The sequence below is a fragment of the Copadichromis virginalis genome, linkage group LG8, assembly GCF_057382275.1.
Source record: "Copadichromis virginalis isolate Kocher_CV1m ecotype Utaka linkage group LG8, C_Virginalis_male_GT1.1, whole genome shotgun sequence".
NCBI classification, from domain to species: Eukaryota; Metazoa; Chordata; class Actinopteri; order Cichliformes; family Cichlidae; genus Copadichromis; species Copadichromis virginalis.
In genome coordinates, this window is record NC_140625.1 from 26,380,003 (window position 1) to 26,401,970 (window position 21,968).

At 40.3% G+C, this 21,968-nt stretch overlaps 2 protein-coding genes across 2 annotated transcripts; both read left to right on the top strand.

Annotated features, from left to right (window-relative positions):
- tmem106a (transmembrane protein 106A) lies at positions 1-6,511 on the top strand. Its single transcript, XM_085466826.1, has 8 exons — positions 1-195; positions 1,314-1,477; positions 1,796-1,859; positions 2,001-2,154; positions 3,732-3,872; positions 3,966-4,009; positions 4,132-4,185; positions 6,095-6,511. Exons 2-8 carry the CDS (start codon positions 1,321-1,323, stop codon positions 6,204-6,206), a joined length of 726 nt encoding a protein of 241 aa, XP_085322952.1. The 5' UTR covers positions 1-195; positions 1,314-1,320; the 3' UTR covers positions 6,207-6,511.
- Positions 6,512-8,615: 2,104 nt separating this feature from the next.
- Positions 8,616-11,099, top strand: arl4d (ADP-ribosylation factor-like 4D). Its single transcript, XM_085466827.1, has 2 exons — positions 8,616-8,751; positions 9,682-11,099. The coding sequence occupies exon 2, from the start codon at positions 9,794-9,796 to the stop codon at positions 10,397-10,399; it is 606 nt and encodes a 201-aa protein (XP_085322953.1). The 5' UTR covers positions 8,616-8,751; positions 9,682-9,793; the 3' UTR covers positions 10,400-11,099.
- The last annotated feature ends 10,869 nt before the right edge of the window (positions 11,100-21,968 follow it).

Below are 21,968 nucleotides of genomic sequence, written 5' to 3' on the forward strand. Positions count from 1 at the left end.
GGATAATAGCACATGTGATCAGGAAATGAGTGACACATAAAAAGACAAGGAAGTGTTGCACTCAGTACATTGTGTGTATATGAAGCAGCTGCACCACGGTCTTAATGTAGCTTCTGAAAAAGCTGAATCATAAAGGAGCTAGCAGCGTTAATGTGCTCATCCTGAATGATATTTGGACTTATTGTGAGCTGTGAGGTGAGTTTGCAGAGGATGAGGTTTTTAACTTAATTTGTATTGCATATAAAATTGTGATTTTGTTAAATTAATAATACATTTAATAATTTTAGACTTCAGAATCATCCATTACGTTTAGGAGTAATACTTTCAGTCGTTTATTTCTTAATTAGTGTTTAAATACTTGTTTACACTCAAGCCTTGCACAGTAACGATCAGTCTTTCATATACAGCAGATACAATTTGTAATCTTCACTCACAGAAAACTGAATAAACCATTTTATTGTATTTCAAATAATTTTCTTCACTTATCTAGTTGATTATATCTAAAGTTTATAGAGTCACAGGATACTGAGTAATAGAACAAGCTATTTGCATTTTCATATAGAAATAAGTTTAAAATATGTAATTTAAAGGCAAAAATTGTAATTCATATTCAGCTTATGACTGAGTACAAACTGTTTCTAAAACACAGAGCACACTGTTGTTTTAGTGTGGCTTTATGGAGACTTCCTGCATACTTGTGCCTCCGCAGGACAGCACAAACCAAACACAACAAACCAGTTTAACATCTGTCATCTGAGTTCAAATGTCTTGACTTCTTCCTATCTATCTATCTATCTATCTATCTATCTATCTATCTATCTATCTATCTATCTATCTATCTATCTATCTATCTATCTATCTATCTATCTATCTATCTATCTATCTATCTATATATATGTTATGACTGTGTAGTGTCAGTCTTGACCACCATCTGTTTACTAGAGGCAACCAATCAGAGAAAGGTTAGTTGAAAGTTGGTTTTGTCATGTGAATTGAGGGTCTTCAGGAAGGCCTGGTATAATGATTTTGAACTTCAAAAGCTACTCTAGTACAAATAAGCATAAAAAGCATTGTTTAAAACGGAGACAGGAAACATAAAAGTAATTCAGGGAGGTTCTGATCACTCCCACACTGTAGATTCTGCTCACATCCTAACATGTATTGCAGTAATAAGCATCATTTATTGGTCATTTCAAGGTTTGTGAGGGAGGTGAGTAACAGCTGACTGGGCAACAGTCACTGCTGTTTACTGCGAGTTATAAACTGTGGTTTTTGCCCTTTTAACATGCTCTTTACTGGATGTTTTCTTTCAGGAGTGCTATGGTGGCACAGCAGCAAAATAAAGGAGATCCTGATGTAACAAAAAAGATGGAGAAGGTGAAAGGAATGAAGCACTTTCCTCCATATGGTAGCATGGATGAAAACACAACAGGGGACAACTGCCCCACATGCCGTGGCACTGGCCGAATCCCCAGAGGTTGGCCTTTTTTTGTGAAGAAAAATCTGCTTTTATCTGTCTTTATTGTCAATTTTCCACTGTTTTAACTGGAGTTTTAAGGCTTTGACATCATTGTCTGCTGAATGCTTCCCATGCATGATAAAAACTAGAGGAACCAGTCGTGAAAAACTGACACAGTGTTTACTTCTTCTTCTCCAAATTACTTTCATTTCACATTTAATAGCAAGTTGACTGAAGGAGTCTTAAAAACATGGCTATGTGCTGGTGTCAGCTAAGATACTTTCACATCATTTCTGTGGTAAGAACAAAACCTTTATTTCCATCTTGTACTGGCAGGACAAGAAGACCAGCTCGTTGCCGTCATACCGTGTAATGATGTAAGGCTGAAACCCAGACGCACGTAAGGAGTATAGCAGTACATGAATGTGTGTGTGTGAGGGGTGCTTTTACAGTTTTGAACAAGCGAGTTAGAAATATTTTTGTGTTTATGGTTTGCACTGTTGCTCTATTTAAAATGTAATTTTGCATATCCCTGTTTCAGGAAGCTGCATGTCTGCATCTCCATGGGCCTGTGTCTCCTTATTTGCTGTCTGATCCTCTTTTTCCTCTTCCCACGGAGTGTCACCCTCACCCCAGTGTCTGTACAATCAGTCACAGTATACTTCATCCCAGATGAAGTTAAAATGGACGTCACAGTAAGTAATTTGAAAATCACTCTGCTCATCAGTAGTTTTGGTGTTACAGTAACCAAAAAACACTGTATGCAGCCAAACATCTGGGCAGCACTTAATGTTTCTAGGTGGGCATTAGCATCCCAGTTGTGAGGCTAATCAGAGATAGTCCGATAATTCAAATGATGACTGGCTTGATCACTGTTTTTGAGATACCACAAAGTCAGTTTAGTTAAATTTTAAATATGGGCATGTGAAAAAACAATGTTTTCACAGGACACTGTGCAGTTTTGGCAGTTTGCAGCCCTGGAGCAGTGCTACAATCTACAATCATTCCAGAAGTTTATTTCCCAGCAAATTCATCACATTTGACTGTGCAATGCTAACAGGAATTGCCAAAAAAATCCAAGAGCTAAATCTCAGACTCTATAGACTGCAGTTAGCATGTTAAATATTAAAGTTCATGACAGTAAATTAGAAAAATATGAGTTGTTCCCAGGAGAAAACCTATTCTCTGTGACCAGAACATGGCAACATGTCTTGAGTTAAGATTTAAGACTCCTAGAACAATGTCCTTTTGCTAGATGCACAACTTGGGCCAAATTCAGTCGCACAACAAGACAATGATCCCAAACACACCAGCAGATCTACAGCAGAATAGATGAAAAAGAAAACATTTAGGTGTCGCAGTGGCCTAGTCAAAGTCCTCAACCTGACTGAAATGTTGTGGGAGGAGCTTAAGAGAGCTGAGCATAAACAAATGCCTTCAAACCTCAATGAACTGAATAGAAAATGTAAGTTGGGGTTTGTGAATATCTGCCCAGCTTAATTAAGTGTAACTAGTAAACTACAGTATATATATGCTTGTCTGCTTTGATGACAGACTTCCTCCTATTACTGTGGATTTGTCATGCAGTGTCTCTGCCCTCTTTTACCCACATCTCTGCAAATCTGTGGACAAAGGAAGGAGGTGACCTCTGAACCTTCTGCCATGATAAACATTAGGCAACTGGATTTTGAGAGTCAATAAATATCTGAAAATGACTCACCTTTGTAACATGTTTTAAAATAACATGAACGTCAAGTTCTAACTGATGACTCATGTATGTCCTGCAGACGTTGCTTCCCATTATAGCTGTTGCACCATCGGTTGCATTAGACTATGGCTACAGGAGCTATGCTAAACCCTGATTGGCTCTAAGCATGCTTTTTTTTAATCTCTGAAAATGGACATTAGAAAATGGGACTGACAGTTTTGAAGTTGGGATTAATATTTCTGAATTCTTGGTGACCGATTCTATATAAAAATATGTAGAATTAGTTGGAAACAAGCAGCATAACATAACTAGTGTGTGTTAACAAGTGGAGGTCCCTCATACATAGTTGTAAACGAGTTAAGCCATATTTTTACAACCACATTTTTTATTGCCTCTATCAAAACACTATCCACAAAGAAGCACTTGCGTTGCATTCACATGACAGATGGTACAGTAGGTCACTGCCCCACTTAGATGGTGGGGCACTTAAAATTCCCAGACACTTTTTAATAATGCACAGGTGTGTCGGTTGCACTTGACTTGTGGATTTTTTTCCTTTTGCAGAATCTCATCAACATCACCAACACTAACTACTATTCAGTTCAGATTGTCGACTTCAGCATTCAGGCTGTGGTTGGTCAAACAGTCATGGGAAAGAACAAGATCACTAATATGACCGCAATCGAGCCCAGATCACTGAAATCTGTAAGCTTCAGACTGGATAACAGGTCCTGTTGATATCCAGCATTTATCATGTGTTTAACATCTTATCTCTGTGTCCTCTGATATAATTTACAGAATGTAATTTCAGTTGGCCTGGATATTAAAGATGAAGGCATAGCGTAAGAAAGAAATCTTTGTTCTCAGCACATAACATCAAAAAACATCTCAAGATAAAAACTATTAGAGTCCATTGTTGTTGTTTAAATGTCTGACTTCAGCACAACTTGTTCATGTCTTTCAGCTCTTACTGCAAGTCAAGCAGCATCAAGATTCACACCTTATTTCTGGAGCTTCAGTAAGTGTCAACCTCTGTCAGCGGAAGAGGCAGAGACACTTTTGAGTTTTTTAAACCCACAATGTTAAAAGCTTCACTTTTCCGCTGTGCACAAAAACCACAACCACAAAATTATTTTTCTTCACAAAGCCAAAGTCGAATCTTTTAATCTGAAGGACATGAAAGGTCTTCCTGGAAGTCCAGTTTTTCCTTTGAAATTCAGTGAACTTGGAATTAAACCACAGGACAGTCACAGTGCTGCTATTGAGGAGCTGCTTTTTACCTTAAATGCGTTCGAGAGAAATGTGCTCATTCAGTGATTTCAGTGGCTCAGAACTTTGATGCTAACTGGACTAATTAAGAGACAGGTAGCACAGTGGTGTGGTGGCAAGAATGTCCTATGTTTGAATCTACCGGCTAACCAGGACCTTTCTGTGTGGGGAGATTTGTGGGTTTAGGTTAATTTATGATTTGAAACTGGCGGTGGGTGTGAATGGTTGTGCGCTTGTCTGTTAGCTGTGTGAGAAAATGGTGAATTGTCCAGATGTGTACCTTATGATATTCTGGGGTGGGCTCCAGCCCCCTCGCGTACTACCCTGAGTTTCATAAATAGATGGACAGAATAAAGTTCAAATAGATTGTACTGACTACATGTACATGTTGTTTTTAAGTTGCTTAAAAAAAGGAACCAAACAGCATTCGTCACAGTCATGGTCATGGTCAGCAACAATATTCATGTAGGCATTTAAATGGTGCTCGATTGTTACCAAGGGGCCCAAAGTATAACAAGAAACCATCCTCTACACCACTGTGTTGATATAAGTCAGGATGGATCCAGACAGAAATCCCTTTGGGGAGATTTGGCATAAAAAAGAAATCTGCCAACTTAAAACATATGGAGCTACCTGCTGTGAGAAGCCTTGTGAATAAGGGAGCATCTTAAAGCAGCTTTCTTCTATATTCTGATGCTCAGTGTGTACTTCAGCAGGTCATCTTAACCATGTTCACATGCTTAAATGCTGCTGTGATATTGGGTCAAAGAGCAGTTGAACATTTGTACTTAAAAAGTGGCTGATGAGTATATTTTCGAGCATTTTTCAGTCCTCACCACTTCATAAGAACGAGAGCTATCCACAGGAATCACATTTTTGCTCAGCATTTGAGCATCAGTAACGTGCGATATATCGCAGTTTCAACAGCAAAACTGCACCAACTTAATGTCTGTGATGTACAGAAACAGACAAAAAGCATTGGTAATCTGGGTGATTTATCTGTTTTCTGATAATTCACTGCAGAAACCTTTGAAAAGTGAATGCAAAGGATCATGTCACTGTACGGGATGGGTGGCTGTTCAAAACAAGCTGCAGAAAATGAAAACTCTTCCTTTTATCTTCATTTTGGATCCTTCTGTGCAAAAATAATTTCTTATATAGTCCTATTTTGACACTCTGGATTTTGGTATTTTAATGAAGGCATGCCAAAGTTTGTGCCCTAGAAAAATAATCAGCTGATTCTTAGGATGGTCAGGTGGGATTTAAAAAAAAAGAAAAAAAAGAAATAAAGAACATGTTAACTTAAAAAAAAAAAAAAAAAAAAAAAAAAAAAGGATGGTCAGGTGGGATTTTATTTCATCTTAGATTTGTTTGATTTGTTTGGAAAGACTCACGAGCTGGTTACTAGCTTTGTCTGTCAGCTGTTTATTGCTGGCTACGCAGAGCACAGCGGGTTTATTGCAGCTCTTTTGGCTGATGTGGCTGAAAACAAAGCCAATGAGAGAATCAGTTTGGATGTAACAGCTAAAAGACACTAAAATGCTCCTAGAGTTGAAGGGAACGCCCATCAATAAACCCAGAATTATAACGAAGTCAAAAAAAATTAGCACAGACGTGAAATATGAAAATGTAACAAAGATGTTTTTTTCTTTTTTCAGAATGACAATGAATATTTCGTATCTCTCGCACACGGAGCAGCTGTCCGTGGAGACCTTTGAGTATATTGACTGTGGCACCAATTCAACAATTCCACATCCTGTGAGAATATGACTTCAGTGTAATGAATCTGCAGTTTATACACGATAACTGCTCTCTGTTGTTTTAACACATAATAAGACTTTAAATTAATCACTACAGTGTTATAATGTAAAAATATTGACGCTTCAAACATGCATATGTGTAAAATGCACAATTTGTGAAATGTAAAAATGATTTTGAAGTCATACCAATTTTAAATTGTCTTTAAATTTGTGTGTGTGCACGCGACCACGTGTGTACTACTGTGTTGACCATAGATCTCCTTATTGTTGGTCATTTGCACTTTATTAAACTGTAAAGGTTAATGTTACATATTATATGTTTTCATTTTTCCCTCATTCATTGCTTCTTCATGATATTTTAAACACTAGGGTGTGAGCAGGTTGTCTTGAGGTCAGCTTTCCATTGTCACACTATAGTGCATATTTATATCGCTAACTTAAAAATTTTAATACAGAAAAATATGCAGGTATAATGTTTAATTTCTAAACTTAGAAGCATAAACCAAAGTTACAATCTCGTTTTAAGGTCTTGTGTGATAGTCCTTGGACAGTCATGTGACAGTCACATGGCTCTGTGCAGTCCTGTGAAACCTTTACTGCTTTGATAGGAACTGAGAGGGAAGCAGTAGCAGCTGGGTGCTGCTAATCAAATGCATTTGATTAACTGATCATCAGCAAGTGTGACCAGCTTTATAAAAGAAGACGTTTTGGCTGTTTTCTGGTCTGAAGCAATCAGGTGTGTGTTATCACAATGGCACTAAGGAAAGACAATTGTTGCTGCCTACAAACCTGGAGAGAATTATAAGGTCAGTCCATCATTCTATAGTAAGAAAGATTATTCATAAGTGGAAAACACTGTGGACAACTGACAATATTTCTAGGACTGGACATCCCAGGAAATTAATCCCAAGCTCAGACCGCGCAGCATTCAGAGAAACTGCAAAAGTGCCAAGAGCTACATCCCAGACTCAGCAGGGCTCAGTTAACATGTTAAAAGTATGATAGTAAAATTAGAGACATACTTATTAAGTATGACCGGTCTGGAAGGGTTTCTAGAAGAAATCGATTTAAAAAACAACACTGCAGCACAGCTTAGGTTTGCAAAGTTACATTTGAAGAAAACCACAAGACTTCAGGAACATTGTGCTTTTTACAGACGAGACCGAAGTGGAGATGTTTGGTTACAATTCAGAGTGCAGAGTTGAACCAAAACCAAACACAGCACATCGGCACAAAGATCTCATACCCACTGTCAGCACGGTGGTGGAGGGGTTATGTCTTGGGTTTGTTTTGGAGCCATTGGACCTGAGCACCATCAGTGAGTCCACCATGAACTTCTCTGTATACCAACATATTCTAGAGTCAAATGCGGGGTCATGTGTCCAAGCTACTGTATCACAGGGCGTACTTAGTTATTTACCCATCATTGTTATTTCATCTGCTGTTCTCCGAATCCTTTTGGTTTTAGTGAGTATGCTTTTTGTCATGTTTTTAACTAGAGTTAATTAAAAAGTATAAATTGTCTAAATATGTACAATAAAAATATATGTTTTTTTCACTTTCCAAACCCAGTGTCCGCCCTACCTACAGTAAGTCACCAATATTTTTCTCCTGCTCTGTCATTGACTCTACACAAGGTGGACCCAAAGTATCATTGCAGAGTGATACTCTATGGGCACACACTTCACGCAGTAGTATGACATGCAAATATTATGGCACTCTGGAGTCTCTGTAAGTTAATGGTCTAACCTGAACCACTGCAAGTGTGAAAATTCCAGTAAAACCAATAAATACTCAATTGTATTTTGTAACAGTACTGCTGTTACTGGGGTGGGGATCAGACCAATACATGTGAAGATATTTCTCGAGCTAGTTAACTAGCAAGTTGTTTGAAATCATTAATTTAACCAGGTTGTTCCACTGACCTCTTTTTGTCAAATGAGACCCATTAACAAGAGGCAGGTAGATTAAAAAACATATAATACATGTAAAATGCATGCCCACAAATTCTGAAAAGCATATGCAAGACTTTTTGCAGACACACAAATGACCATTTCAAATGTTTTGGTTATGTTTAATGTGAGATTTACAGCAAACTTTGTCATCTGTTATAACACCCAGGAATTGAATTTTATTCACTCTATGTTCACAACCTCTTAAGACTAAAGGAACGTGGTCAAACTCACTCGTGTATTTGAAATTACACTTGTTCTTCTTGTGTAGATGTTTTATGAATGCATTTTCACTTGCTCACACTTGAAGAAAGAGTAACACTGGGGGGTGTTTTACTGTAATAATTTTTATATGCACGTTATTATGCATCAGTGTTTGCTGGTCATGACACCCCGAATGCACGCAATTCACTGCTGCACCAGCAGGGGGCGCGGAGCAGCAACCCTCCAGGTGGCCGTGACGTCACCGGGCTTAAGGTGCCGTGCGCTCGAGTCTCTCCGGAGCTTCTCAGTGCTGCTGGAGGAGAACACGAAGATCGCTTGTTGTGAACTATGGCCGTGTTTATCGCTTATGGATGATGATTTCACCGAACATCTAAAAAGGTAGGAAGGTTTTTAAATATGCAGAGGAGAGGTCAGGCTCGGTTTTCAATGCTGGGATTCGTGCAGGCTCTGCAAACTGCATGCATGTTTTATTTTCCTATCCTATCCAATCAATCCAATATATCAGGATTCCTACAAGCTCAATAGGTAGACGATGTTGAAGTTCTTAAATTTATTTGCGGTATATCGATCAGGATAAACACGTCGTCACATGAGGTAGATAGTGAGATTTCATGCAGGAGAGGGAGAAAACTGGAGAAAAAGGTGGATTATTCCTCATACACACACACAGACACACATATATACACACAGTCATACAACGAGGTTATAAAAACATCTGTCAATAAACATGACAGGGCAATGCTTGTGCAAGCTGAGTACAGAAAGTCTTTGCACACTGTATTATTATTATTTTTTTTTTGGGGGGGGGGGGGAGGTCAAAGTAAAAAATAAAAACAAAAAAACAAGATAAAACCTGCCCTTGTAAACATGTAATGGTTTTATTTAGTCCAAACAGCAGCTGTTTGATGGGTATCAGGATGTCAACAACAACCGGATTAGTGCAGCTGAAGCAGTCCTTATAGGCAGTCAGCAGAGAGACCCCCTGAATACATGTTATCCATCGGCTGCATTCAAATCAATCTGGCCCAGGAAAAGCCCTTCAGGTTTAACAATCTTAAGAGGATTAACCCTTAGCAAATAAGAAACTACATTACCTCAGACACTAGTTAACTGATGTTTAGCTCTGTAATGTGGCACATTTATAGTTTGAAATCTAAAATTTCGAAGACACACACACTGCTATTGTAAAGTAAGCATCTCGGTAGTAGCGAAACATTTTAAGTGCAGCTTGGTTTGCAAACATTCCTTAAACACCCATTGTCTTTTAATTAAATGTTAACCCAGCCTGTGTGTGTGTGTTTTGATAAGGCCTCAAGCACCATCTGATCTTGGACAGGGACCAAATGCCAATCCACTGAGAACGGATTAAAACAGGAATCTTTCACCTCACCTAAGTAGGTGTGAATTGCTGGCTGGAGTCATGGGGAACCAGCTGACTGATATCGCTCCCAGCACGCCGTTCCTGCCAAGCTTCCAGTGCCTACACGTGGTCGTCATTGGCCTCGATTCGGCCGGAAAAACCTCTCTGCTCTACAGGCTCAAACTCAAGGAGTTTGTCAAAACAATCCCAACCAAGGGCTTCAACACAGAGAAGATCAAAGTGGCAGTTGGGGCATCTCGTGGAATAAACTTCCAGATTTGGGATGTGGGTGGGCAGGACAAGCTGCGTCCGCTCTGGAAGTCCTACACTCGCAGGACAGACGGGATGGTGTTTGTGGTGGACTCCACCGAGGTGGAGCGAATGGAGGAGGCCAAAGTGGAGCTCCATAAGATCACCCGCACGTCAGAGAATCAGGGAGTCCCGGTGCTAATTCTCGCCAACAAACAGGACCTGGACTCGGCCTTGTCTGTGAGCGAGGTGGAGAAGCTGCTCTCTGTTCATGAACTGAGCATGTACACGCTGTATCACGTGCAGAGCTGCAGCGCTGTGGACGGTCAGGGGCTCCAGCTGGGCTTGGAGAAACTCTATGAGATGATCCTGAAGAGGAAGAAGATGGTGAAGCACAACAGGAACAGGAAGAGATGAACTACCGGTTCACACTGTGGCCTTTATACACCAGAGATTTATACACTGCTCAGATGCTTCCAGGCTTAATGGTCCTCTTTAATGGGAAAGCAATTTGTGCCAACAAAACAACAATTACACACGGCCTGAGGGTCCGGAGAAATGGATTTGCTCATAATAACTGAAACGGTATTGACATTGTTTTTGTTCTGCAGCTGTCCTTAGACAGCTTATAGATTTAAGGAAACCTTGAAGCAGTTAGTCCTCACTAAGTGCTTTTCTACACTTGTTTTAAAGAAGATTTCTGAGAAGACACTTGCCTGCTCACTTTAGGACTCACAGAGGGCCACATTCCCATTTGATGAAGAAGATTTACTTAAAATGACGTTCTTATATTCCTCGAAAGGCTTGCACAGATTCTGTACCACTAAATTGCTGTTTTTCTTCCACAATGTACTGATCTTTTTTCAAAATATTTATTCAGTGTATATGTATTCATACTGGACAGAGGCTCCTTTTTCTTTTTTGTAAATGAACAGCGTCCAGCGCTCACTTAGCACCAATGATATTTAGTTTAATTCCTAACAGATCCTAAGTGCATTCCCTTCATAGACACATATATATACAAATTTAGCTACCACTGTATAATTATACTGTTTTTACAAATTGTAATTTTTTTGTAAACTGAAGACTTAATAAACCTAGCACTGTACAGAACATACATTGCTATCTTTGTATTTTGAAGGTAGTTGATAGGAATGAGTTAAACTTTTTGGATTACATGGCACGCATAATCTCTCAGCTCTAAATTCACCTCAATATTGAGATTTTCTGGCCACTTCTACAGTGATATTTGAACATCATCTGTAGCCGTGACTTTAATGTCCAAGTGGATTCAGTGATCAAATCAAAATATTGCAGGTAACCTCAAAAAACACTCGGTGAAAACACATTTTATTGTAACTGATAATTAGATAAACTAATATTATACATGGACAGCAATACAGACAGCAGATTTGGCATAGTTATCCATCATTAATCACTATTTGGCGTGACTGGACAGACAAGCATGCTTTGTTAACTATAATTAAACTGCAGCCATGACTGACTGTTGATGCATTTGTATGTATGAAAAATAAGTCCTGCTGATGTTTGCGCAACTTGGGAAACACTTGAGAAGTGTTTGGGAAAGAGGCTGGGAAGCCTTGATAAAGTTGTGGCCCCGGGGCCTGTGATATCTTAATATGCCTCTGCTACCTGCTGAGCACCAAACAGCACTAAGCACCTAAAGAAACATATTTCCCCCAGGACTTGGCAGACGGAGCTGAAAGACAGTGAATATTAAATTTCCTTTGTTGACACACACAAAAGAGAAAATACATCAACCAATGCATATTGATGCCAGAATAATTAATTTGCCAAAAATCTGCATTAGTCCCCCGAAATCTAGTATCAAACAAGCTTTAGTTAGTATTTCTTTACATCAAATATTTGCTACCTTAACAGATGATACCATTTCAGTGCTCTTACCAAAATAGGGGGGAGGATCTCCTCCTCTTCCCCTCCCCCACACAAGACCAAACAATCCGTTTAGTTGGATTTCCACCTACTGCTGACAGTTTAATTGCATCAATTAGTGGTGAGACGGCTCAGAGGTGAGCTGGTTGAGTTGTGCTGTTGATTTTGTGGTCATGTGGGGCTGGATCACCTGAGGCCATCTGTACAGCAGATGCTCTGTTGCACTCTTGCTGGAAGTCAACTGGACTGTAGCCATCTCGTCTTACTACTTATTTTAATGTTAGTCTCACATTTATGTGTTTAGTGACCCTGGGATGAAATAAAATAAATAATACCACTGATAAAAATGCATTTCAAAGAATGGCAAAAAATATCTGGCATCTTGAATCGAGTCAAAGGATACGTGAGCTTCTTGTCTCTTGCTGTCAAAAATATGAGAAACCTGTTTTCATAAATCCAGGAGATAAATAAGAAAAACACAGAGACCTTTTCTTTTATTTAAATTTCACTATACTGGCATTTTAAGAGTTTTTGCACTCTGTTTCTGATGTGTCATCTAACAGTTCATCGTTACTGTAGCAAATATCAGAAATGTTCCATTGTACTTAATACTAGCTCTGATCACACACTGTATATAAAAGATAGGTGTTACCATTATGATGTCACCCGCTGCTTTCTAGACTCCGTATGCTGAAACCTCAGCATCACCATTTTGGCCACTGTCACCGATCCCAAAGATTTATATGAGAGGGTGGAGTGCTAAGTTTCCAGCTAATGTGGATGATTTTTAATCACACAGTATTCCATATTATTTGTCAGATAATCTATTAAAAATGCCCCATAAGGCACCAACAGCAAAAATGCAGTGAAGACGTTCAGGTTAATATCTCAAAGTAGTGGAAGGAAGGCCTAACAGACCCTGATTGGCTCCATCTGCCTGTGTCAGGACACCTGCCAATTAAAGCAGTCGTGCTAATAACTCTAGTGTTCAGGTGGATGAGTTAGAAAAAAGCTATCAGTCATTATCCAAAAACATACCTTATACAAGCTGTTAACATACTTTATAATGTTCTATTGCAGGCCTCTTTAGCTAGTGAGTCTACAGGGTTTGACTCACATTTGCAGCTAGCCTTTGGTGGCCAGTAGTGGAAAAAAGTTTTTGGCACTTCAGAGTCGGCTTCATTTTCCCACTTGGTGTTAATCCTCTCTTAAGTTGCCATTCAGCTACGCGTGGGTGTGCTCCTGGCCTGTATTTGTCTTGCCTGACATGATGAGATAATGACTTGTTACCTATTCGCGTGCCGCCCGCTGAGTGTTCTTAAACGCTCAATGTCAAGCTGCACTTGCGTGCACTTAAGCACGTGCATGTCCATTATGACAAGAAACCCGCGCACCCACACGAGCACCCGTGCGCATCTTGACTTGTGTGACCTCACCGTCCCTATTATTCAAAACGGTGAGCTCATTAAAAGTTTCAAGGATGTGTTGCAGCATCATCCTGATACAGCAGCTGGTCGCTGAATAAATTTGCATCATAATGCGGTGTTTTCAACAGCTGAGACACATTCTGGGCATTTGGAGACATCAGTCAGCCAATGAAAAACAAACAGTATGTGGCTGAGCTTATCTCCTCAGATAAGCCATACAATGAGGCGATGGGAAACTGTTGTTGAAGCTAGGTTAAGAAGACAGGTGACAATCAGTAGGCAGCAGTATGGCTTCATGCCATAAAAGAGCAGATGGAGAAGTATAGAGAAGGTCGTACGGAGTTGCTGTTTTTGCGGATCTAGAGAAAGCATATGTGGACCTGTGGTACTGCACGAGAAAATCAGGATTGGCAGAGCAGTATGTGAGGGTCATGTAGGATTGCAAGACAGTGGTAAGGTGTGCAGTGGGAGTGACAGATGGATTCAAGGTCGGGGTAAGATTACATCAGGGATGGTCTCTGAGCCCCTTCTTGTTTGCTGTGGTGTTAGACAGGTTGACAGATTATGTCAGGCAGGAGTCTCCGTGGACTATGATGTTTTCAGATGACATCTGTAGTGAGAGTAGGGAGCAGGTGGAAGAGAGCCTGGAGAGGTGGAGGTATACATGGGAGAGAAGAGAAATGAAAGTGAGTAGAAACAAGACAGAATACATAATGTGTGTGAATGAAAGGGAGACGAGCGTAACAGTGATTTATGTGAGTAGAGCTGGTGAAGGGAGATGAGCTTAAATACCGGACAGTGCACAAAAGAAGTGAAGAAGGGAGCTCAGTCAGGGAGAAGTGGGCGGAGATAAGTGTCAGTGGTGATTTGTGACAGAAGGATAGCAGTGAAATAGAAGGTTTACAAGATCGCAATGAAACCTGCTGTGATGTGTGGTTTGGAGATGGTTTGGAAATGTAGTGAAGGAGGACATGCAGAGGACTGGTGTGACAGAGGACGCTAGGGGTAACGTGAGGTGAAGGATGACAGTCCACTGTGGCGATTGCTAAAGGGACCAGCTGAACAAAGAAGAGGAAAAACAGAAGACAACTATGACGCCAGTAAGGCACAATGCTGTCGTGCCCACAGTCTCCCGCACACCTAATGACTTCCATCCAGCGGTGGAAAAACCCAAGGGAGCTGCATGTGCATTGTCTTTGTTGCACAGTGGTTTTCTCTTGCATGTTTCTGTCACATGCTGTGCAGACTCCTTGTTACTCTCTGCCTTGCCTCCTCCTTTCTAGGGCATCCTGGTGGCTGACAAGAAACACACAAGAGAGGGAAGCCTGGGGATTATGTGTCAGGGCTTAATCTCACATAGGCAGGTGTATCCCTGGAACGGTGTGACATAAATCAGAGACAGGCACACCACTGGGCTTTGAAAACAATAAGCAAAGCTACAAATAAATTTTTTTTCCTGTTCTCCTTAAAATTCACAATGCAATGACTGCAAGGAGGCACAGTCTTAAAAATATAAGCCAGAATATATTGGGTCTATGAGTGAGGACTGGCACAGCAGCGCAGTGAACAGATAGATGACTATGCTGACATATTTGATGAATATCCTCAGTTATTACAACTGTGGATTGATGTAATGGTCTACAGAAGTTTGAATGAATTTCTGCTAAATTAAAATGAAATTATATCAAACAAAGCTGTTGCTGGGTCTCAGATTGTTTAGACAATGTTGTAAAACTTGTTAAAAACTACAGGCATATGGACATACAGGCTTTTTAAATCTTATTGAGGGGAAAGTCTCCAAAACTATACAGCAGATTTAGCTGAATTTGTCTTATGCTCATGTCCCACTAACTAGTAAAACTAAAATTAGAGGCTTGATAGTAATCATGTGGATTCAATCCATGGGAGCTGCTAAGAGCATCAGTGAACATGTCCTTTTTTAGTTATTTATATATGGTATTATTATCTTTACGTGCCCTTTGTTTTTCTTTCATCAGCTCTTTTGAAGAGTTCATTGTTTTGGGAGTTTTCCATCTTCAGTCTTTTTACATCCTTTGCTTCTCTGCCCTCATTAATCTCACTTGTGTCCAATCAGTCCTTTTAGTCTTCTCTTGTCAGTTATCAGTTCATTTTGACTTCAGTTTGACCTTGTGCTTTTTTAGATACTGGTTTTTCTAGCAATTTCTTTTTACATAAGCTCTTAACAGGTTTTAATAAAACTCAACTTCTCTTAGTTAACCTGTCTGTGGCATCTGCATTTGGCTCATCTTTCCTGTGTATCAAAAAGCTGAGGAACAGAGGGGTGCATTATTAAGGCCTGCTAACTCAGTCAGGGGGAGGTGTCTTTCAGTGCTGGCTCTCCCAGTGGCCCCCCTGGCAAGACTGTGTTGGTAATAATTTTAATAAATGTGAACAGAAGAGAGAGGAAAACATCCAGCTGAAACATTAACTAAGTCACTTTGTATGTCCCTCATGATTTCCTATTGTCCCCTGCTGTCCACTGTGTCCCTGTACCCACAGGTGCCCTCAAACACACATAGACAGAAACAGAAGCTTGGTGGCACACCCTGTGCCACCCCGATATTTTTATTGGCCCTCATATGGTTACCCACATGACAATATTGTGGAAGCACCAGTTTTCACAGTTTCCTTTATTTGCTTTAAGTAGATTATCTGCTGAAGACATCTTTTCATATATGCAACTTGTTAAGCTTTGCCTTACTAACAGCACGAACACCTGCTCTAAAGTTACAGCAGCACAAACTGCATGGCGTACTCACTGGCATTTGCATGCATTTAGTTGGTGATGCAGAAAAACTCTTTTGCACTCCTGGAATTACAGCCACTAAAACACAGAGCAGATAATCAGATGTATTTGAAAGCCTTTCTTTTTTTACCAGCAACATCTATCTTTACAGTAGGAAGGTAAAATTAATTTCACTTTGTTCTGAAAACAAACTAAAATGATTTCCTTGTCTCCTTTATCAGGCTAATAACAAGACGTTAACATACTGAGTAACATTTAACGTTTAAATGTATGCAGTTTAAAGTTTCAGAGCTCTAATGTGCAGCTGTCATGTTAGAAATAGAAAACAGCACTGAGATTACACTTAGTGGGAAATATATGAATTTGAATTGATATATTTATTTTCCTGCTCAGCGCACTTGTGATGATTGAATCACGAGATTAGCAATTTTCTGCAATATTACCCATTTGTGCAGCCACAGTGTTGCATTTTAATGTTATATTTTTGTTCTTTATCAGTCTTTATCAGTAGGCGGTGCTCAGTTTATCCATTTTGTACAGAAGAAGAATCAAATAATGTTTCAAATGTTACCTTTTCATGCACGCACCCTCAGAGTTTGAAGAAGAAAGCCTGAGTTAACAAAGTGATAGCTGTTGTCTCTTTTAGGTTTTGTCAAGCCAGCTAATGCGAAGAAAGTCTAGTTATTCGTTCGGCACGAGTTAGCGCAGTGATCGACAGAGCACAGAGAACACGACACCAAAAGCTCTGACTTCAAGCTGAGCATGCTAACCCATTCATTTTGTTTCATAGTACACCCTTTAGGTGGAGACTATTTGCTTTATGTCTTACGTCAATATACGTAGCATCTAAATATTAGTCTATTTGCGCAATTAAATATTGTAAATTAATCAGTGCGCTCCACTTTCCCTTTAACCTAAGTGAGAACCAAAGCATTGCACTGACTGCTGAACCAACCAACCCACAGCTTGCATGACTAAATACAGAAACATGAAAAGCAAATTTTCATGAGTAAACTGGCGGATGTACGTAAACAGCCAACAGCATCAGTCATAAAACTTGCAAAAAAAAATACAATCATCCCCATAAATAACAACAGACACGTAATGCTCTGCTACAGTCTCTTTATAGCCCCTTTGATGAAAAGCAGCAGGGTGCTGGGCACAAATCCAACGCTCTTAACATGTCCAACCAGGCCCTATAGACGTAATTTTCTCTCACCATGGCAACCCAAAGTCAGCAGTCACTAAAGGGTGACCCGAGAGGGCAGCGGTGGGGGTCAAATTGCTTTTTGTGGCTGGATGTCCAATCCAGCTGGGGTTATCGAGGGGGCAGGGAGATTAGAAAAAGAAGCTCGGATCAATAGAGGAATCCTGAGCTCATCGCCTCGTACTGTCTATTTCTCTGTTGCTTTCTTCTCTGGTCCTTTTTTCTAACTTTTCTCTCTCTGTATATATCTGAATTTACTCAGCATCAGTTTTAAATTTCTCAATAATCTCAGTGTTGTTTCCTCTTCACGCTCCTCTGCTCTGTATTTGCCTGTATTGATATCAATCACTATTGAAAATATCTCAAATTTCACTGCAACAGAGGCCTTTCCAGGAGATCGACCTTGATGACATTGCTGGGGCTGCAGGGGGAGGCTGGTGAAGGGGAGAGCTGGTTGTTTGTACGGGACACGGTGCAGAGTGAAGGTCTTTTGAGGGTTCAAATGAGACAGTGTTTGTGGGAGGGCTGGATTAGCTGCTTCAGCTTTTATTCCTGAAAGGTCGTAAAGCTGCCATTGGCCTCCTTTAGAGTCAAGGCTGTAGGCTGAATGGACGCGATGGGATTGCAAAGGAAAGTAAAGCCTGAAATCTTCTGCGCTTGGGGCTATAAATGAAGAAATAATTAACATCAAGGCTATATTTCTTGGTAGTGAATAAGACAATGTGACCACGGGAGGGGGTTCTGTGTTTGTGCCGCATCGCTTTTATCTCCGAGCTGAGCCTCTACGAAAACATGTGGTTCAAATCATCGCTTTTATTCCTCCATTGCTATCAGCTAAAAGGACAGAAATCAATTTATTGTGAATAAGCAGTATCACACCAGGGGTCAGGGAGCATTTATTCATGCTTATATGTGCTCTTGTTTCCCAGCAGGCTCAGAGCAAAGGATGATTTATTGCTCAAGGGAGCCGTGAGGAAATAATGGGCCTCGTATTCACTGCGAGTTAAACTTCATGGCCAAACTTTTCTATAACTTGTTCAGCTGCAGGACTGATATAAGAATGACTTCATGGATGATTTCATGCCTCCACACAGAGTCTCACAAGGTCAATTGCTTTTCAAGAACAGGCTCTCCAGGCTCATGAAGTGTTTCATTAAAAGAAGATGTGGCAAATCACACTGCTGTTGTGTTTTTGATTGTTTTTACACATACTTGATTACAGCTCAGTAATGCAGCTTTTAAGATATATTTTCTTTTATCTTAATGTGGCCGCAGTTAATCCCGTCTAGATTCCTCACTCTGCCACCCTGGGTCTACCCCTGATCCCACACTAGGATTATCCAAAGACCCATCTGGCACATGCCGGCTAGCGGGGTGTACATGAACAGTACCCAGCAGCCACCAAACACAAAGTTAGCTAATCCTGACTGTTCCTGCTTTTTAAGAGCAGACAGACCTCTGAGCTGTAACCCAGACTCTTGTGGAACAAACTTGCTGCGATGCTCAAAGCTGGCTGTTTGTGTCGCGCTGGCAGTGGGTGGATCTGGGAATGTGCTGACATGGGATTTCTGTGGCTTGATTTAGGGTGATGGAATGATCTAATATGAGAGAAGAGGGATATAAAATTGTCACTATTAAATATGTACTCAGGGATCCAAGTGGTGACTCAGTGCAGCTGACTGATGAGCAGTGAGAGCTGTGAAAAACTGCTGCAAAAATACAAGAAATTTGCCAGTAATGTACCAGTTTTTTGTGAATACAGTTGCTTGTGCCATGTGGATGCTTTTGGGGAAAAATAGTACAAAGAAGCTGGTGTACATTGGATCTAACAAGTAGTGACTGGGTGATCAAAGTGCAATTCCACCTTTTATAACTTTGTTCTATGAATAATCATACTAACTGGAATAGATCAAAACTATTCACATGAAAAAAGTGAGTTTTGATCCTCTATATGGTTACCACCTCCGATTCTCGATTTAAAAAAAATCTTTTACCCGAGTGTCCTGGATACAGAAAGGCAGAATTAACCTAACTGTCCCTTAATAGTAATAACAACAACAACAATAATAATAATTAGAATAATAATAAGAGCTATTATTGATCCCATAGTTTGGCTGTATCAGAAAAAAGGTATTAAAGGCTCAACACCAGACAGAAAATAAACACATTTAGACCTGCTGGTAAATATAGCACAGCTGATATTTCCATCAGAGCTAAAAGAAGTTAAACAGAGCACTCCGGTCAATGGAAACACGACTCCACATGAATCATTGTGTTGGATTATAGCTGCTTGATGTGCAAACAAACAGCATTTACTGCAGCTGATCTGTGCTGCTGCTGCCCTTTGTGGATTTAACCAACCTCAGTCTACAATATATAAGCAGATGTTACTATTTTCCAGCTTCTAGCCAGAATAAAACTATATATAAATATGTTTTTTTACGACAATGTTAGCTACTCAGTTTGGTAACCTCTAACATTTAAATATAGACAGTTTTACTACTTGGTGGGTTAAATCCTAAAATTAATAATTAATCTTTTGTCCACCGTTTTTTCTTTAAAGTTCTTTATAGATTTTTATTGCAATTTTATCATCAGCACCATTGATGTTTGGAGTAAGGGTCACTCAGGGATCATAGAAAACTACATACAATCACATTAAATTACATATTTTAGGCAGAAGAAGAGTTATATGACCACACACAGAGGCTGAAGCAGACTGCTTAGAAATCCGATAACTGCTGTTGTGATACCTTTGTGGTTGGGGGCTTTACATTTCATCAAAACAGCTGATTCAAAGAAAGCCTGGCTTTGTTAAACCTTCCACTTCCTGTTTTACTTTGGCTATTGCTTTCTTAGTGTGTTCCCTGTACTTCCTGTTGTTTTTCAGTTGATTCCTTGATTGTTTCTGCCTGTGTTGTATCTTCCCTCATTTGTGATTGCGTGTCCCACGCTAATTGTCTTCAACTGCGTCTCCTTGCTCAGTACTGTGAGTATATACAGTGGGGCAAAAAAGTATTTAGTCAGCCACCGATTGTGCAAGTTCCCCCACTTAAAATGATGACAGAGGTCAGTAATTTGCACCAGAGGTACACTTCAACTGTGAGAGACAGAATGTGAAAAAAAAATCCATGAATTCACATGGTAGGATTTGTAAAGAATTTATTCGTAAATCAGGGTGGAAAATAAGTATTTGGTCACCTCAAACAAGGAAAATCTCTGGCTCTCACAGACCTGTAACGTCTTCTGTAAGAAGCTTTTCTGTCCCCCACTCGTTACCTGTATGAATGGCACGTGTTTGAACTCATCATCTGTATAAAAGACACCTGTCCACAGCCTCAAACAGTCAGACTCCAAACTCTGCCATGGCCAAGACCAAAGAGCTTTCGAAGGACACCAGGAAAAGTATTGTAGACCTGCACCAGACTGGGAAGAGTGAATCTACAATAGGCAAGCAGCTTGGTGTGAAAAAATCAACTGTGGGAGCAATCATCAGAAAATGGAAGACATACAAGACCACTGATAATCTCCCTCGATCTGGGGCTCCACGCAAGATCTCATCCCGTGGGGTCAAAATGATCATGAGAACGGTGGGCAAAGATCCCAGAACCACACGGGGGGACCAGGTGAATGACCTGCAGAGAGCTGGGACCAAAGTAACAAAGGTCACCATCAGTAACACACTTCAACGGCAGGGAATCAAATCCCGCAGTGCCAGACGTGTTCCGCTGCTGAAGCCAGTGCATGTCCAGGCCCGTCTGAAGTTTGCCAGAGAGCACATGGATGATACAGCAGAGGATTGGGAGAATGTCATGTGGTCAGATGAAACCAAAGTAGAACTTTTTGGTATAAACTCAACTCGTCGTGTTTGGAGGAAGAAGAATACTGAGTTGCATCCCAAGAACACCATACCTACTGTGAAGCATGGGGGTGGAAACATCATGCTATGGGGCTGTTTTTCTGCCAAGGGGACAGGACGACTGATCCGTGTTAAGGACAGAATGAATGGGGCCATGTATCGTGAGATTTTGAGCCAAAACCTCCTTCCATCAGTGAGAACTTTGAAGATGAAACGAGGCTGGGTCTTCCAACATGACAATGATCCAAAACACACCGCCCGGGCAACAAAGGAGTGGCTCCGTAAGAAGCATTTGAAAGTCCTGGAGTGGCCTAGCCAGTCTCCAGACCTCAACCCCATAGAAAATCTGTGGCGGGAGTTGAAAGTCCGTGTTGCTCGGCGACAGCCCCAAAACATCACTGCTCTCCAGAAGATCTGCATGGAGGAATGGGCCAAAATACCAGCTGCTGTGTGTGCAAACCTGGTAAAGACCTATAGTAAACGTTTGACCTCTGTTATTGCCAACAAAGGTTATGTTACAAAGTATTGAGTTGTATTTTTGTTATTGACCAAATACTTATTTTCCACCCTGATTTACGAATAAATTCTTTACAAATCCTACCATGTGGATTCATGGATTTTTTTTTCACATTCTGTCTCTCACAGTTGAAGTGTACCTCTGGTGCAAATTACTGACCTCTGTCATCATTTTAAGTGGGGGAACTTGCACAATCGGTGGCTGACTAAATACTTTTTTGCCCCACTGTACAGGTCTTGTCAGAGAACCCAATACATGTAATGTTTGAATTTCTTAATGTTTAGCTCTTTCTGAG

What these genes read in the sequence shown, in the direction of transcription:
- tmem106a (XM_085466826.1), top strand. Translation starts at nt 1,321, where the DNA reads ATGGTGGCACAGCAGCAAAATAAAGGAGATCCTGATGTAACAAAAAAG. An exon ending in AGCCCAGATCACTGAAATCT is followed by an intron (nt 3,873 to 3,965) that starts GTAAGCTTCAGA and finishes TATAATTTACAG; the next exon opens with AATGTAATTTCAGTTGGCCT. An exon ending in ACCTTATTTCTGGAGCTTCA is followed by an intron (nt 4,186 to 6,094) that starts GTAAGTGTCAAC and finishes TTCTTTTTTCAG; the next exon opens with AATGACAATGAATATTTCGT.
- arl4d (XM_085466827.1), top strand. Translation starts at nt 9,794, where the DNA reads ATGGGGAACCAGCTGACTGATATCGCTCCCAGCACGCCGTTCCTGCCA.